At 40.0% G+C, this 17511-nt stretch overlaps 1 protein-coding gene across 1 annotated transcript in view; it reads right to left on the bottom strand.

Annotated features, from left to right (window-relative positions):
- Positions 1-17511, bottom strand: part of ATRN (attractin) — a 215992-nt gene that overhangs the window by 9258 nt on the left and 189223 nt on the right. Inside the window, 1 exon segment of the mRNA XM_078148561.1 lies at positions 7002-7109. Within this exon segment, the coding sequence (XP_078004687.1) occupies positions 7002-7109 (108 nt within the window).

Here is a 17511-nt window from a genome sequence, read left to right as displayed (position 1 = left end):
GAGAGATCACACAGTCCTAACATTTACCTGGAAAACGAAACTTCCTACCTGCGGCTCTTCCCCTCCCTCCATCATTCCTGACAAGTCTTTGTTCCTCTCGCTTGGTGGCCCTTTGAATTGCTGGACAGCCCATGTTCTCAGTCTGTTTAACGTTTATAAGACATAGAATGAGAAGATATCTTAGAAATCACCAAGTCCAAGCCTGTCATTTTACAGATGAGGAGTTTAAATAACTTAAATAACTTGAACCCAAGTCTTCTGACTCATGCTCTCACTTTACTTTACCTTTTCTTTTTTATTAAATTATTTGTTATAAATTGCAGTATCAATTCAACCAATCACACTTTCTTTTTAGCCATTTACATTTAAATGAAGTTCAACATCTAAAATGTTACAAAAATTTTAAGTCTCCATCAAGATTCTATGCTTGTTCATTTATTCCCATTTCATCTTATACAATCATAGTTAGTATGTATTCTGTCCTTTTGGTTTTGCTTTTTTCATTTTACATAATCTCATAAAGATCTTTCCATATTTCTTTATGTTCCTTATCCCAATCAAACTTAACTATATTATAATATTGCATTATAGCAATGGAATGCAATTTATTCAACCACTGCCCCAATATTGGACATAAGTGTACTTCTATTTTGTTTTGGTTTTTTTGGGGGGGCAATTAGAGATAATACTCTCGTGAAAATCTCTGAACAGCTCTTTTTAGAACCTTTGCTTTTGATAACATATTCAGATTAACTGAATTACGGGGTCAAAAGGTATGGTTATTTCTGTAACTTTGTAGGCAATATTGCCAGACTGCGCTCCCAAAGGCTGTACGTTTGCGATTCCATTAGCAAGGAACTAATATACCAATTTTCTCATAGAATCATCAGCACTGAATTTCATTATTTTTAATTACTTTGGGCAATTTGTTGGGTATTACCTTAAAGTTGTTTTAATTTGCATATCTTTGATTGTTCATGAGTCTCAACATTTTTCAAGTCTTTGCAAAACTACCTGCTTCTATCCTTTGACCATTTATCCATTGTGGACTGGGAGTTAATTTTGTCCATTTTTTAAAAAGAATTCTTTATATGGTTTAGATGTCAAATCTGTGTGTCATTTTTGCAGTACCTATTTCCCACAATCTTCTTTTTTTCATTTTCTTTTGACTACATTGAGGTTTTTTGTACTGAAAAAGTTATCTCTCTTCCATATCTGAGATAAATATATTACTGTGTTTTCTTCCATTTTTTAAGTTTTTTCCCCCCTTAATGTTCAAGACTATCACACAGCTAAAAATCATTGAAGTATATGATAGAGAATATTTGTTAAATAATGACTTTCTACCCATGATTTTATTTCTATAGGCTTATCAAACATTTTGAGGAGCCCTTCACTCATGCTGTCTTTGGACAGCCCTGGCTCTTCTCTGGTTGTGCCAGGAGGTAAAAGGTTTATTTGCCTGTGCTAGAGCTGACTACTTATCTACTTTCCTATTGCTGTGGGCTGCTAGCTAACTTCTGTGCAGTTTGGGGGATAGAAGAAGTCACTTACTGTAGCTTCTCACTGGGTTTGATTATTGTTCAATCTGGTGGTATAAATTCAGACTTTTATTGAACTAGATAAATATGAGAGGGCTGGGCAACCTGCTTCCATTCAGGTAATCATCTTGGCTAGAAGTCTACCTATCCCATTGATCTTAATATGTAGTATTATTTTTGTCATTGTATTTAAATATATATTTTTTCTGATTTCTTCAATCCATTTGGTTAAAAGATTATTTTTTCAGTTTCTACAGAGAAGTAGCATGGTAAAGTAGACAGAGCACTGGACTTAGGAGTTAGAGTTAAGAGTTAGACCTCTGAAGACCTAATTTCAAATATTTTCTCAAACACTAGCCATGCATGTGGTTTGTATCATTTCTGCCTTTCTGAATTTATGGAGGACTTCTCTCTGACCTGGCATGTGATTTATTTTTGTGGGCATTCCATGTGTACTTGAAAAGAACGTGTATTCCTTTTTTCACCCATTCAGTTCTCTCTAAGGGTGGGGAATGTAAAATCTGATTTATTAAATAAGCAGTTCAAGTTTGTGATTTCTTTATTGTGAATTTTTCTGTTGATTATATCTGACATGCTGTTTTAAAATCCCCTAATACTAGCTTTTAAAATACATTTCTTCTATGAATTTAACTGCTGAATTGTTTGGGACAATTAGAGAATTGTTACACATTTGTTTTTCATTTCACTATTATGAAGCATCATCTTCTGTCTCCTAGTTTGAATTCTACTTTGTCAGTATCAGTTACAGGCTCCATTTTCTGGACCTGTAGTTGGACAACGTATTTCAGACAAGAACCTTGCTTTGAATCCAGTCGTATCTTTCTGCACTGTGTGCTTCTTCTAAGCGACATGTTGATGGATTTTGTCTCTTGACTGTGCATGATTGTGAGACAATCACCTTACTTCTCTGGGATGCAGCTGCCTCATTTGTAAAATGAAAGGTTTGAACTACATTACCCCTAAAGTTCCCTTCCAGCACTAAACTCATGACTCCTAATTTTGTTATTTGCTAACTCCATGAAAATTTTTAAGTTCTTAAATATCAAATTGCAATTTCTCTAATTTTCCTTTACCTCATGTTTATTCTAAATAGTTAGAGTGCTTTCTTAATTACTTTTAATATATTTATTATCCAAATTAATTTATCATCAATATTTCAAACATGCATTTCTTAAGGAATTTTATGCCCTGTGTCTTTTATGCATTTTCTTTGCTGTACCTCTAAAAATTTTCTACTCATGTTTCTGTTCAAGAATGGAAGCGGTAGAAGGAAGAGGCCCTGCCAGCACGGCCTCAGTGTGAGCTGGAGCTACCATGGTGGTGCAGTTCAGGGTCAGGGATCTGGGTAGCATGGCCTCCAGCTGGACACTCCCTAGAGTCTAGTGGCTGGTGAGTGGGTGGAGTTTCTTGCAGCTTTTTTTGGGGGGGGCGGAGAAGAGGAGGAAGAAGCACTGAAAACTTTCAGTTTAAGGGAAAGGTTTGGCAATCTTCTCCTCTAAATGAGTTATATTTCCTTCCCCACAGCTACTTTCAGCAGGAGCTTTTCGCTTCTACGCAGCATCATTTTTGGGGGGAACTTGGCAGCAGAGTATTCCCCAGGCAGGGTCACCCACCTCAATGAGGGAATTCCCTCTTCTTACAACTAGTTCTGCACAGGAGAAGACAACTATTCTGATAAGGGACTAGGCAGCTCCCTTGAGCTTTGATCACGCTCTGGAACAGCCATACTGTGAGGACTGATGGGTCAAATGAATTCTCTCAGCTAAGGCTAGGTGTTGAGACTGGAGAGCTGGAAAGAATTCCCAGGATCTAGGGATGGAGAAAAGACATCTTGCTGACTGCATGAGGTTTATACAAGAGTAGAGACAACTTTTAAAATGGCTATGGCCTAGGCCTCACTAGCAAGTAGATGGAAGACAGGAGTGAGGAACCTCAGTAACTTCTGAGGTCAGTGCCAATCAATGGGACTGGGGAAGGATCCCTCCAAATGACAGTAAGATAGACACTGCCTTCTCAGGGAAACTATAAATACCAAAGAAAGTCAATACCTAACAGCAAGACAAGAGGTAAATACTATTCTGGGTCCATCATATCATGTCAAGGAGGCAGTCAGCTGCAGCAGCTATGTGACAGTCAGGACTGCATATTTTCATTCACTGGTTGAGCATAAAAAGAAACTATCCCACTCTGGTAGCCATTCCCACTAGGGATGACAAAAACTGCTTTTTCAATGAGTGAGGGGAAAAGAAAAGTGCATGCACACACGTTTGTGTGCATGCTCATGTACAGATTCAAGAAAGAGTTGGTCAAAGGCATTATTTAAATGTCAAAATGATCCATCTGTCTTCAGCCTTCTGGCCTCAAACATAACAACGGGTATTTCAAACATCTGCCTATGTCCTATATTTGCTCATCAGCCTGTTTTCACAGGCATCTATACTGACAGAAACGGATAAACCCCAGAGAAATGAAGTTAGGGCCAAGAGTGGTCTTTCATGTAGGTAGCACTTTCAGGAAGAGACAATGTCCTTGAAGGACTCAGGACACTTACTCTCTGGCCAGGTGACCTCATCTCAGCCTAATCAGATGACCCTTTTCAATAATTCTATGCAATTCACTCTGAATATTTTTGTCCATGACAAATACAGTGATGGTTTTTCTTAACTAGTTTTCTCTGCTATAAGGGCAGGGAATGGGGTGGAGGGCTGTACCTTAGGGAAGTAGCAGTGATATGTGTGTACACACACACACACACACACACACACACACACACACACACACACACACGAGGTTGCCTCCATGTCATGAAGAGGCATCAGAGGAAGATGTTAAATGGAGGCATACCGTGAACATGGCCTTACAAGTTTTTCATGTAGATGCGCCCTTTCCCATTGTACTATGAGCTCCCTGACAGCAGGGGATGATAATACTTGAGTTATCTACTTCACAGGGATGTTGTGTGGAAAAAATATTTTACAAATCTTTAAAGGGGCCTTAAAAATAATTGATTTGACCTGTCCTTATACTGTGACAGGTGTTCAGAAAACATGATCTCTATGTTCCCCTTCAATCCTGTGAGAACAAGTTGGTGATACCCTCTACATGAAGCCTGACCTGATTCTCCAAACTGCCTGTGTCTGCTCCCGTAACATTTTATTGTGTTGTCATCCCTGTAGAATGTAGCCTTTTGAGATCAGGAACTGTTCCATTTTTGCATTTGTGCCTCCAGACCTAGTAAGTTCTTAACAAATGATTGTTAAAATGTTTGACTTTAGGAGATCTTTTTAGGTTTCTAAAGGAAACCTTATGCTGGCTAATTGATGGCTTGAACTGTATAAATCTTTCCAGAGGAGGTCTAGAATCAACAGGAAGCCTAAGGGAAGGCTAATCATGAGTTCTTTCATGTGTCTGTCTTGTGGGGGAGCCAGGGGAGGTGAGAAGGGCACCAACTTGGTCTCTACTGTACCTGAGACCAAGTGACTGAAAATCACATTTCTAAGTGACTGGTCTGTGAGTGGGTGTCCAAGGTCTCCTTTCTCTGTACGCATGTTAAGTGTGGCCTCTGGCCCTTTGTTTTCCTGATTTTCTTTTCAAACTTATGACACCAGAAATTTGAGCTTTTTGAAACCAACTCACAATTGTAATGATGATAAGAACAGACCAGAGCACTTTAACTGCTAGCATCCAAAACTCCCTCTAAGACCAGAGCACCATGTTGTTAAAGTGCTTTAAACTTCACCAAGAACTTTCCTCCAAACAACTCTATGAGTTTACTTCACAGAGGAGGAAGCTAAGGCTTACAGGGGATGAGTGACTTGCTCAGAGCCACACAATGATCATGCGTTAGCACTTCAGAATCTCTGGACTCCAATGCTCCCTGAACACGAAGTGCTTTTTCTTCTTTTCTTTTCTGTCTACACCCTACACCCGGGGCTGAAAGAACTGGAATAAGTGAACTGGTTGAAAAAGGGGAACAATTTTGCGAGACATCTTGTGTGGGGAGACCCACACCACACCAGAGAGGCCATTGTCTCTGACTGCAGCAAATTGATCCATAGCGCCCCCTTGTGTTTCTTAAAACCTACGAAATGCCAATTGTGCAAAGGACAGACACCTTGATGGCTGTTGGAGATGAACCTGCCTTTTAGCTCTTAGGCTTCAGTGCCATTTTCCCTTACATGGAGCGAAAATCTCCCTGCCAGGAACTTTTATTGTTCCTAGTTCTGCCCTGTGAGGTCAAGCAGAATAAGTCTAATCCCTCCTTCCATGTGACGGGCCTTCAAACACACGAAGACAATGATCATTTCTTGCCACAGTCTCCTCCGCATTCTCAGTTCATTAAACTAATCTTTTCAGGGCCGTCTCCAGCTGCTTCCCTACCCTGTAGTAATCAGGATTCGGAACACGTCTGGTCAGATCCATCTGAAACCCACTCTCTGACACAATGGCAGCTGATGGTCATAAATTTCTCAAATCACTCCTCCTACAACATGAATAAGGGATTAAATGCCACAGTCATTTGATGTGGACCTCGAAGAGACCTGGCTGCGGTGTTTGGGGAGTAACATCTGCGTGTTTACTAATTCAGTGGAAAACCTATCAAGTGACAGCGACATAGTTCTTGACAACATAGACCATGCTAGGTTTCTTCCTTACAAACCGCTGATGTGTTAGTGCCTTTTCCTTATGTATATTTGCCTGAAGAACACAGCTGTCCTTTTCCAACCTGTGCATCTCAAACAGAAGGATATCTTAACCTCCACTAAGTGAGAAGGAAGCATTATCATTTCCCCTTCATTTGTTTGTATACATCATTTTTCATAAACATTTTTTGCTAGAAAATATTTATATCTTCATAGAAGACACTGTCAATTACTATTCTGCTCATTTTCAGGTCTCAAAAACACATGAACATGAACTGAAATGGTTTCCATTAGCAGCACCCACAGCTATTTCCAGCCAAATGTTCTGCAGTATTAAACTGCAGCCTTTCAGAATACAAGCAAGAAAACTAAACAAATGGTTTATTCTTTTAAAACCAATAGAACCCAAGACTTAATTGCACATTCTGGAGTAATGAAAATAAAGGCAAAACAAGACCTTATAGTAGCAGCATTTTAGCTTAGAGGAAAAGGAGAAAAAAAGGTTATTAGAAAATTGAGGGGCAGCTAGGTGGCACACTGGATAGAGCACCGACCCTGAAGTCAGGAGGACCTGAGTTCAAATCCGGCCTCAGACCCAACACTTGACACTTACTAGCTGTGTGACCTTGGGCAAGTCACTTAACCCCAACTGCCTAAAAGCAAAAAAAAAAAAAAAGAAAGAAAGAAAAAGAAAGAAAATTGAGACTCCCTGTCTTGGGCTTTCCCCAGACCTAGGGGAACAAGGCACCATGCAGATAAAGTACCCCAGGGTCCACTCTCCAAGATACCCTCTCACCTTTATGCTTCCTCCAATAAGATCAGGTGGTTCTTCATCTGTTTCCAAGGCAACATTGATGGAGGCAAAGGGACGACTGGCCATCTGTTGCATCTCACGAAGAAGTTGCTAATAAATAAATAAACACAACGGTATGAACACTGTGCTCCAAGATTGGGGGCAGGGGACAGGGTGGTGACATGGATAGGAGAGGAACAGGAGAACCAATGAAAAGCAAATAAATTTTATCCAAGTATTGTGTAGGTTTAAAGACATGATTTAATGAATAATGTTTTAATCTACTGGGTAAGAAGCTAATTGATGGTGGGAGGAAAAGTCTAAGGATGAAGTTATCCCTATCTTGTTCATACAGACTAAGAGAAAACACTGTTAGCTCGGTAGTGGCTTTCCTCCTTGGCATAATAGTGAGGGAAGGAATGAAAAAGCTGGAGACAACTCTGTATAAAGAGCTTGAATCACATTAATGCAATGTTGGTTGAACTGTAAACTGCTCCAACTGTTCTGGAAAATAATTTGGAATTCTGTGAGAAAAATTACTAAACTGTCATATTCAGTGATCTTATTAGGCATATACCCCAAGAAAGTCAAAGATGGAAAGAAAGATCTCTCATATACTAAAATAGTCATATTAGCACTTTTTGTGGTAGCAAAAAACAAAACAAAAAAATAAAGCAAGTACCTATCAATTTGAACAAATTGTGACATGTGGATGTAATGTCACACAGCTAGGAAGTATTTGAGGCCAGATTTCAACTCACAAAGATGAGTCTTCCTGATTCCAGGCCCAGCACTCTATCCACTGCACCACCTGCTGCCCCAAAGAATCGATACATCCCCATAGTAAGTGAGGGGAGTGCAAAACAAAACAAGCCATGAGAAAAGAAACAGCATTACCTAGGGCTTTTGTAAATAAACTGCTTGGTTTTAGCAGCATAAAAACAAACTTTTTGTTAGGTTCCCAGGGGTTGAAAAAGAAGGGTTGAAAGAAATGGTGACTATAATGAAGAAGTCAAGAGAAACATGAGGAAGATGCATTAACTGATGCAAAATGAAGAATGAACTAAGAGTACAACGTACACATAAGGTAAATAAAAACAACACTAAAAGGCAGCTGAACTCAAATTAAATGCAATGACCAATTTTGGTTCCAGAGAACAGCTGATAAAACACATACTTCCCTCCTTCTGGTGGGGAGGGAGGCTGGAGGAAGACAAACGATGTTAAAAGGTTGAAATGCTGACAGACATGTTTGCTTTGTTGGTCAGTTTTGCTTAACTGTTTTTCCTTTGCTACAAAGGAGGGTTCTTGAGAGGGGGAAATGAATGTGATATAACTCCCCTCCTCCACACACAATGTGTCATCAATAAAACTTTTTAAAAAGGGAGATAGGGTAATAAAACAAAGATCCTGAGTGTTAACAGAATTTTGAGTAAGAAAAGGCCTTAATGATCATTTAATCTAAATGTTCAGAATGATGAGGAAAATAACATCTCTCCTATGACCCCTTCTCTCTACTCACCTAGCTACACCCATAAGGTGAAGGATCACATTGCCACCATGCCTAGATTACTGAAAAATTCTTCTGGTTGGTCCTCCTGCCTCAAGTCTCTCTTTCCTCCAATCCACTGTCCACTCAGCTGCCAAAGTGATCTTAAAATTCGGGTTTGACCATGACAGCTCCCTACTCAAATTCCAATGGCTTCTTATTACCTCCAAGATCAAATACAAAAATGCTGTGGTTTTAAAAGTTGTCCACAATCTGGCCCTTTCCTACTTTGTCAGTCTTCTTGTTTTTTACTTCCCTCAATGTACTTTATGGCCCAGTACCACTGGCCTCCTCACTCTATCTCCTGACTCTATGCCTTTTCACTGGCTGTCCCCCATAGCTGGAACACTCCCCCTCATCAGCTCTACCTTTTAGCTTCCCTCAAGACTCAACTCAAATCCTACCTTCTGCTGGTGGTCTTTCTTAGTCTTTCACTAACCCTTCCACTACTAGTTATCTTCCCTCTAAAATTACCTTCCATTTACAGTGCACATATCTTAGGGACAGCTAGGCGGCACAGCGGATAGAGCACCAGCCCTGGATTCAGGAGGTCCTGAATTCAAATCCGGCCTCAGACACATAATACTTACTAGCTGTGTGACCCTGGGCAAGTCACTTAACCCCATTGCCCAGCCAAAAAAAAAAAAAACAACATACAGTGTACATATCTTGAATGCATTTTTTTTTAACATTTTGTCTCCCCCATTAGAATGTGAGCTCCATGAGGGCGGGGACCATTTTTTGCTTTCTTTGTATCCCCAGCTTTGAGCACAGTGCCTGGCATACAGAATTTAATAAATATTTGTTGACTATTGACAAAATAAATATAAAATAACCAAACGATGGAGGCCAAGGGAACACTAGCAACTAAGAGAGGAAAGCCCTCTTGTAAGAGGTCACATTGGGCATGAGGAGGGAATGAGGGATTCTAAGAAGCAGGAGACATGTTATCATCAGGAGGAACAGAAAATAGGTCAGTTTGGCTGGAATTCAGCATATGTACAGAGAAATAATGTATAATCTGCCTGCAAAGTTAATTTAGAATAGAACACGAAGGGTTTTAACTGCTAAATAGAAGTATATGTCTTCTAGGAAGAACAGAGAGCCACTGAAGCCTCCTGGGAAGGGAAGTGACATGGTCAGACCTGTGCTTTAGGAAAATAAATTTGGCAACTGTGTGTTGGGGATAGACTAAAGAGGGAAGTCACTGAAAGTTGGAAGACCAATTAAGAAGCTATTATAACAGTCCAAGTAAGAAGTGTTAAGGCATAGACTAGGGTACTTACGTTTAGAGTAGACAGAGACATGGCATGGTATGGAAGCTGAACTGACAAAATTGCTTAGATACTGGAGGTGGAGAGGGTGTGAGAAAGAAGAAAGAGCAAAGGACAGGGGCAGCTAGTTGGCACAGTGGATAGAGCTCTGGCCTTGAAGTCAGGAGGACCTGAGTTCAAATCTGACCTCAGACATTTGACACTTACTAGCTGTGTGACCCCGGGCAAGTCACTTAACCCCAACTGCCTCACCAAAAAAAAAAAGCCCAAAACCCACACACAGGCATGTAAGAGGGCACCCACAAACCTGCAAACACCTACAAAGAGAAGCACAAGGAATGTTAATGAATATACAATACCAATTACTAAGCTATTCACTAGTAAATTCCTGCTGCTGCATGGATTCCTATAAAGAAAATTGTTTGATAAAAGTCTAAACTTACGAGAACCAGAAGTCAGCAACCTTGTCTATTCTTTTGACTTTACTCCTTCACTGTTACTATTCTTAAGTTTTTCACTATTAGCAAAAGTCAAATTTCCCCAGGCATTATGTCTCTGCCACCAGTAGCTGTAACTTCTACTCTCCAGCATCAGTTTCTACATAGCAACTATTTCAACTCAGATTTTATGGATGGAAGAGACATAAAGACATCAAATTCATGTTACCGATGGGAAAATTGGGGTCAAAGGAAGGCAATGACTTGTCCGAGGTTATACAGTTACTGGTAAGAGGCAGTGTGGTGGAACAGAAAGAAGGGTCTGACTCCCACCATCCTCCTCATGGAATTCTGCACAACGTGCCCAGCCCTTGTCAGGGCCACAGGTTCTTCTACCTTTTGTTGTTGCTGAGTCATTTCCATTGTGTCTGACTCTCTATAACCCCATCTGAGGTTTTCTTGACAAAGACATTGGAGTGGCTTGCCATTTCCTTTTCCAGCTCATTTTACAGATATGGAAACTCAGGCAAACAAGGTTAAATGACTTGCCCATGGTCACACAGCTAGTAAAGGTATAAGTCTGGATTTGAACTTGGGTCCTCCTGACTCCAAGGCCAACACTCCATCCGCTGTGCCATCTAGCTGACCATTTCTTCTACCTATAAAATGGGAATGACACATATATTATTTAATCTCACATTGCTGTTGTGAGAAAGGCATTTTGCAAGCCTCAAGGACTGAAATGGGAGGAATTATTTATAGTAAGTAGTAAAGACAAGATTCAAATTTCAGATCTTCTAATTCCTCACTCCACACTCTCTCCGTTATGTGACCCCACCTACTCAGACTGTCGTTCGTTCTTCATTCTAGAGGAAGACCAATGACATTATGAGGTGATGTCTTGACTTCTGAGTGAACTGGATTTAAGTGAGGCAGAGTTGCAGTCATCAGCCTCACTCTCTCTTCCAAAGTCATCAGAGTCCAGTGGCAAGACACAAGTCAAGACAGCTGGCAACAGCCTAGCACCCTGCCCACTTAATCCCTCTAGCTAGCCCCCCACAAGATATAGATCTCCTGAAAAACCTCTCTTCTGGGCTAGAAACACTGCTCTCTCTTGGTGCTCCTCTTACTTGTCTGACTACTTCTCGGTCTTCTTTGCTGGACGATTAGCCGTATCATATCCCCTAACAGTGGGTGTGCCCCAAAGCTCCATCTGGGTTCTCTTCTACACAGTCTCTCTCAGTGATTTCTTCAGCTCCCATGAGTTTAATAATCATCTCTACAGCAATGCCATCCAGAGCAATATATCTGGTCAAACTGGCCTCCTTGCTCTTTCTGAACTTTTGCTCTGGTCCACCTCCCATACCTAGCATCCACCCCTGCCCCCAACCCTGCTCAGAACCCCATGTTTCCCTGAAACAGCTGGAACACCAGCTCCTCCAGGAAGCCTTCCTTGATGTCATCAGGCAGTAGTATTTCCCTTCCCAATTTACTTGAGTCTTTATTTTGTATACACTTCTATGTTGTCTCCCTGACAAAATGTAAGCTCTGTTCTTTTTCTTTGTATCTTTGTGCCTAGGACATGGCAGGAGCTTAATAGAAGCTGTCTGATTGATTGGGCTTGGGCCAATTGGTCTGGGTACTATGTGTGCACCCACCCCAGGGCTGTCACAAGAGCTTAGAGAAAATGCATTAGAATCCTACTGCTCTCTCTTCTGCCAGGGAAGGGCTGAGGCTTACCACTAGTCTTTAGCTGGGAAAACTCCCCTTAGGCAGCAGTCAAATAGAATCAGTCTCAGAAGAGCTATAATCAATTGCTATTTCAACTTTTTCCCCCTGGAAAGTCCCTAGAGAAACTTACGGAACATTCACAGAGGTGCTCCAAGTGATACGCTAATTCCCATTAGTGATAATTCCCCTTCCCCCAAAATAAAACTAAGTTATCATAGTAAGTAAAATTATGTACAACACTTTGCCAATTACTGAGAAATGGAAATCTCAGTAAGAAATTAAATATGAGAAAAGGTCTAAAAGGTCAGGGAAAAGAAAACTATGCCTGCTTCAGGAAGCTGTCTGCTCTTTAGGAGTGCACAGCACCACTCCAAGAGGGCTGGAAGGACACTGGGATTTAAATTCTAAGATCACGATGCAAGTGATGGGTTCTGATTGCAAATGTCTTTGCAGATCTAATAGCACATTAGTCCCACAAGGCCTTGAATAAAAAGTATGGCTCCACAGATAATAGGGCAATTAATCTCTACCTTCCTCTGAACCAAAGCATTAAACAGAAATTAGTCTTTCTGAAGCTGAATTTGGATGAAACCCATAAGATGGCTGTAAAATTCAAAAGTAACATAAAGTTGATGGTAAAGAGTAGGCACACACTATGCCTGTGGGGTGCGGGTGGAGAGAAGAATTACCATTTCAGTAACCATTCTCCTGCATACCATGCAATATGAATGTATCCTAGTACTACTAAAGAGAAAAAATCTGGACCCTGGAAATGCAGCTGCAGAAGGAAACAGGGAGAAACTAGGTACTCTAAGTCTGACTCATCTGTTCTGACCTAAATAGAACCTCTCCTTTTACTGCATCTCTCACTCCTTCTGTCCTTTAAAGTATTTATCCTCCCATCTTCCTCCTCCTCATTTCATCCTACAAATACCCCTTCTAGCCATCTCACCTCATTCCAGCTTATATAACACTTCTATGTTCATCTCTTTATTCTGTTCCATTCCACCTATATCTGTACTCCTTCTTGTCTACTGCAGTAAGCTACTTGAGGCCTTTCTTTCTGTTCTCTGCACAGAGCCAGACTGGCAGCAAACACATAAATGTCTGTCAACTGATTTGCTGACTGCCCTTCACAACACCTCCTTTTGCTTTCCCTCTCCTTTCTATCCTATACAAGATCTCTCCTGCTACCCTGTCCTCAATTCTATTATACAAAAAAAAATCTTTCTTTGAATCCTTTCCCTTTAGTCCTATATAATATACTTCAATTAAATTCAGTAAATACTATTGGATTTGAAGTCATGTGCTAGGTGCTTTTTCACCATTATTCACCTAATATTTAATGAATGCCTACTAAATGCAAGGCATTGTGCAGAATACAAAGATAAAGAAAACACAGTCTCTGTTAAAGAACTTATGGTATAGGAGAAGAGGTGACTAGTACGATGATAATAACATAATGTGATAAGTGTTATCAGAAAGATGTCTCTGGGGCTTTAAAGGATGGGTAAGTGAGAGGACAGTAAAATGAACAAAAGGGTAATCAAGAAGAGGCTTGGGATGGAGAGGAGGAGAAAAAAGAGGAAGAGGCTTTGTGTCCCAGAAACAGAGAAAGTCTTCTGTCTGAGGATGAACTTAGCTACGTAAGAGAGAGACTCACCATCAGTAAACTAAATATTGGGTGATGAATCCTTTGTCATTGCAAGCCAAGAGACTAAGAAAAAATATTTTTTAAGGGCACTCAATCCTGTGGGGCTCGCTAATATTTCTATAGTGGTGGGGAAAAGGGCAAAAAGTGCTAAGGATCAAACAGTTTTCAGACTATCTGTAACTTAACCATAGGTACTCCAAATACAAGATTTAATCCAATGACCAAAGGACTGAAATACTACTAGAAGAACTGCACTATATGAAATTCTCTTGATAAACAAAAAGAAAAAAGGAAGGTACAACTATATGAAATGAGGGCTCATGGATTCTCCTTGAAGGGGAAGCAAGACAGCTGTAACCAAAGGAATCAGGAAACAGTTACATGGAACATGTGGTAATTCTGTCTTGGAGTGCTCATGACAAGCATAAGCAAAAGAACCACCATGAAGACAACTGAAGCTTGTGAAGCAAGAGTACAGAGAAAAATTTTACAAAGAGCTTGACAAGATTCTCTAAATCAAGTCAATATATATCTTGACATCAGTTATCTTCAATTCAAAGGCAGGTTGATGGCAAAAAGTTGGTTGGAAAATGTGGATCAGGATTGAGAAATAAGACTTATAAACCACTTCAAAGACTCATACCTATACATCATGAATACTTTATTTCAGAAAAAAGTCAGAAAATGCTATGATGTGCTATATAACAAACACATCATAAAAAATAAAACTGGCCATATCCTAACGGACAGGAAATGGCTGGTTCCTGATGTGGGAATCATGTAAGAATCAGCTGAGTGTAGTATACTGACCCAAAAGAACAAAGATAAAAATCAACATAAAACTGGAAGAAAGAATAAATGAGAAGGTGACATTGCAAACAAGGGGACAAGCTACAACTTGACTTATTCATATGAGCTGTCTCACTGCTGGAATAAAAGTAGGTACTAGAAAAAAGCAGATAATGAATCTGACCATCATCAGTTTCTGCAAAGGTCTCAGCTCTATTCTCTTCAAACATTTCATCAAGGATGTGGGTGAAGTTTGTGAAGGCTAAAGAGTGGTACAAAACTAGGAGGCACAGTTCCTACTGACAGAAACAGGTTCCAATATACTCACAACTGAATTCCCCATAAAAAACAATTCCCCCAAATAGACGAACAAATCAGCATAAAAGAGGGATTGTAACAGTTTACTATGAAACTTTAGGTTTCATGCACTATTTGCTAAAAGAGAAAGAACAGATGTGAGCTTGACAAGTTAGTACCAATATTACTAATGCCTTTTATCTGAGCTTTGTTGCTTAATCACGTGTTGATCTTTAACTTTCTTCATTCTGCATTGCTTTAGAAAGATTAACTCACAATTATTTGAATTCTTCACATCTGTTGTTCTTTATGGCAAATGTGGACATTAAAATAAATGCTTCCCTTGTCCATCAGCCTTTCATGTTCTCAGGCACAAATGAGAGAGAAGAAAGACAGCTATGACTGACCATTCTATAGTGCCCCAGAAGCACTGGCAAAAGTAAGTCTGTTTCAGACACCACAATATAGACAGATTTCACCCCTTTGTCCTTGAATAAATGTAATGTGTAAATCACTGGACCAGCTGCAATCAGCCCTGGAAGAAGTGGTAGGAAATACATACATGGCCAGCTGCAAATGGTGCCCAGGTTTTTGTTTTTTCCCTCTGAGTAAATGCCCTCTAAATCTTTGCTTGACAGGGAAAGGTTTTGTCCTTGGCATAGGAGACTGTCTTTGCCTTAGAACACAGCAGCTGGAACAGCAACTCTCTGAGGCAGGAAAGTCCTTCATTTCTGAAGTGGGAAATCTCTCCGGACTCAGAGGTCAAGGTATATGCTTTTACTGGAACAAAATGACCTCCATCAACCTTCCTTTCTCCTCTACCAAACATTATTTGAACTAGTATTTCTCAGCTCTTTTGGTATGGTGAGGTCTCTGAAAAAAATCTTTCAATTTTCTTTGTTAGAAGCAATATTGAGGCTGACTTGGGGGGTGGGGGGTGGAGCCAAGATGGCAGAGAAAAGCCAGGAAGCTGCCTGAGCTCTCCCCATTTCCCTCAGAAACAATGTTTAATGAAGCTTCTAAACACATTCTGAGCAACAGAACCTACAAAAAGACGGAGTGAAACAATTTTCCAGCTTAAGATAACTTGGAGGGACTTCAGGAAAGGTCTACTTGCGTAGAAGGGGAGCACAGACTAGGGCAACCCAGCACAGATGGTATATGGACAAGCCAGTGAAGGCTTTTAGCCACAGCACAGATCAGCAACTGAGGCCCTGTGGTTCTGGCTCAGCAGTCCAGCTGTGAGGCCTCTAGCCTGAGCGCAGAAAGCCAGTGACCAGGCCCTTGGCCTCCAGCAATAGAAGCTTGGGACAGTGCTCCCCCATACCCCAGGAACAGAGCTCGACTTTAAAAGCCATGAGATAGTATAAAAAAGTAAGCAAGAAACAGAAAAAAATCCTGACCACAGAAAGGCACTCCGATGACAACACACAAACTCAGAAGAGGACAACAATGTCAAAATGCCTACATGTGAACCCTCAGCTCAAAAAGGATTTTAGAAATCAGAGAGGTAGAAGAAAAGCTGGAAAAAGAAATGAGAGTTATGCAAGAGAATTATGGAAAAAAAGAGTCAGCAGCTTGGAAAAGGAAGGATAAAAACTGACTGAAGAAAACAATTCCTTAAAAAGTAGAATTGGCCAAATGGAAAAGGAGGTACAAAAGCTAACTGAAGAAAATAATGCCTTAAAAATTAGAATTGGGCAAGTGGAAGCTAATGACTCTATGAGACATCAAGAATTGGTCCAACAAAATCAAAAGAATGAAAAAATAGAAGAAAATGTAAAACACCTCATTGGGAAAAACAAATGACCTGGAAAACAGATCCAGGAGAGATAATTTAAGAATTAATGGACTACCTGAAAGCCATGATCAAAAGAGAGCCTGGACAACATCTCTCAAGAAATTATCGAGGAATTATAAAGGAAAACTACCCTGATATCCTAGAACCAGAAGGTAAAATAGTCACTGAAAAAATGCACTGATCATCTCCTAAAAGAGATCCCAAAAAGAAAACTCTGAGGAATATTGCAGCCACATTCCAGGATTATTAGGTAAAAGAGAAAATATTGCAAGCAGCCAGAAAGAAACAATTTAAATATCAAAGAGCCACAGTCAGGATTACACAGGACTTACCAGATTCTACATTCAAGGATCAGAGGGCTTAGAATATTATATTCTGGAAGGTAAAGGAGCTTGGATTACAACCAAGAATCAATAGTTTAAGAAGTGCTGAAGAATTCACGAGTGGAAAAAGTTTAAGAAGCCCTGCCATAGACAATGAAATAATATCAGTACTAGACATATATCCAAATTCTCTGAGGAGAAGTTAAGTGAGTTACAGGAAAAAACAGACAGCAAAACTATACTAGTGGGGGACCTTAACCTCCCCCTCTTAGAACTAGATAAATCTAACCACAAAATAGACAAGAAAGAAGGAGATGAATACAATCTTATAAAAGTTAGATATGATAGACCTCTGGAGAAAAGTGAACGGGAATAGAGAGGAATGTACCTTTTTCTCAGCGATACATGGCACCCACACAAAAACTGACCATATATTGGGGGATAAAAACCTTACAATAAAATGCAGAAATATTAAATGCATCCTTTTCAGATCATGATACAATAAAAATAATGTGTAATAAAGAGCCATGGAAAGACAGATTAAAAATTAGCTTGAAACTAAATAATCTAATCCTAAAGAATGAGTGGGTCAAGCAACAAATCATAGAAACAATCAATAATTTCATCAAAGAGAATGACAATAGTGAGACAACACACA

This window comes from Phascolarctos cinereus, unplaced genomic scaffold, assembly GCF_003287225.1.
Source record: "Phascolarctos cinereus isolate Bilbo 61053 unplaced genomic scaffold, phaCin_HiC Scaffold_9;HRSCAF=440, whole genome shotgun sequence".
NCBI classification, from domain to species: Eukaryota; Metazoa; Chordata; class Mammalia; order Diprotodontia; family Phascolarctidae; genus Phascolarctos; species Phascolarctos cinereus.
Note: the sequence above shows the minus strand (reverse complement) of the source record. Positions and strands in the feature narration are given on the sequence as shown.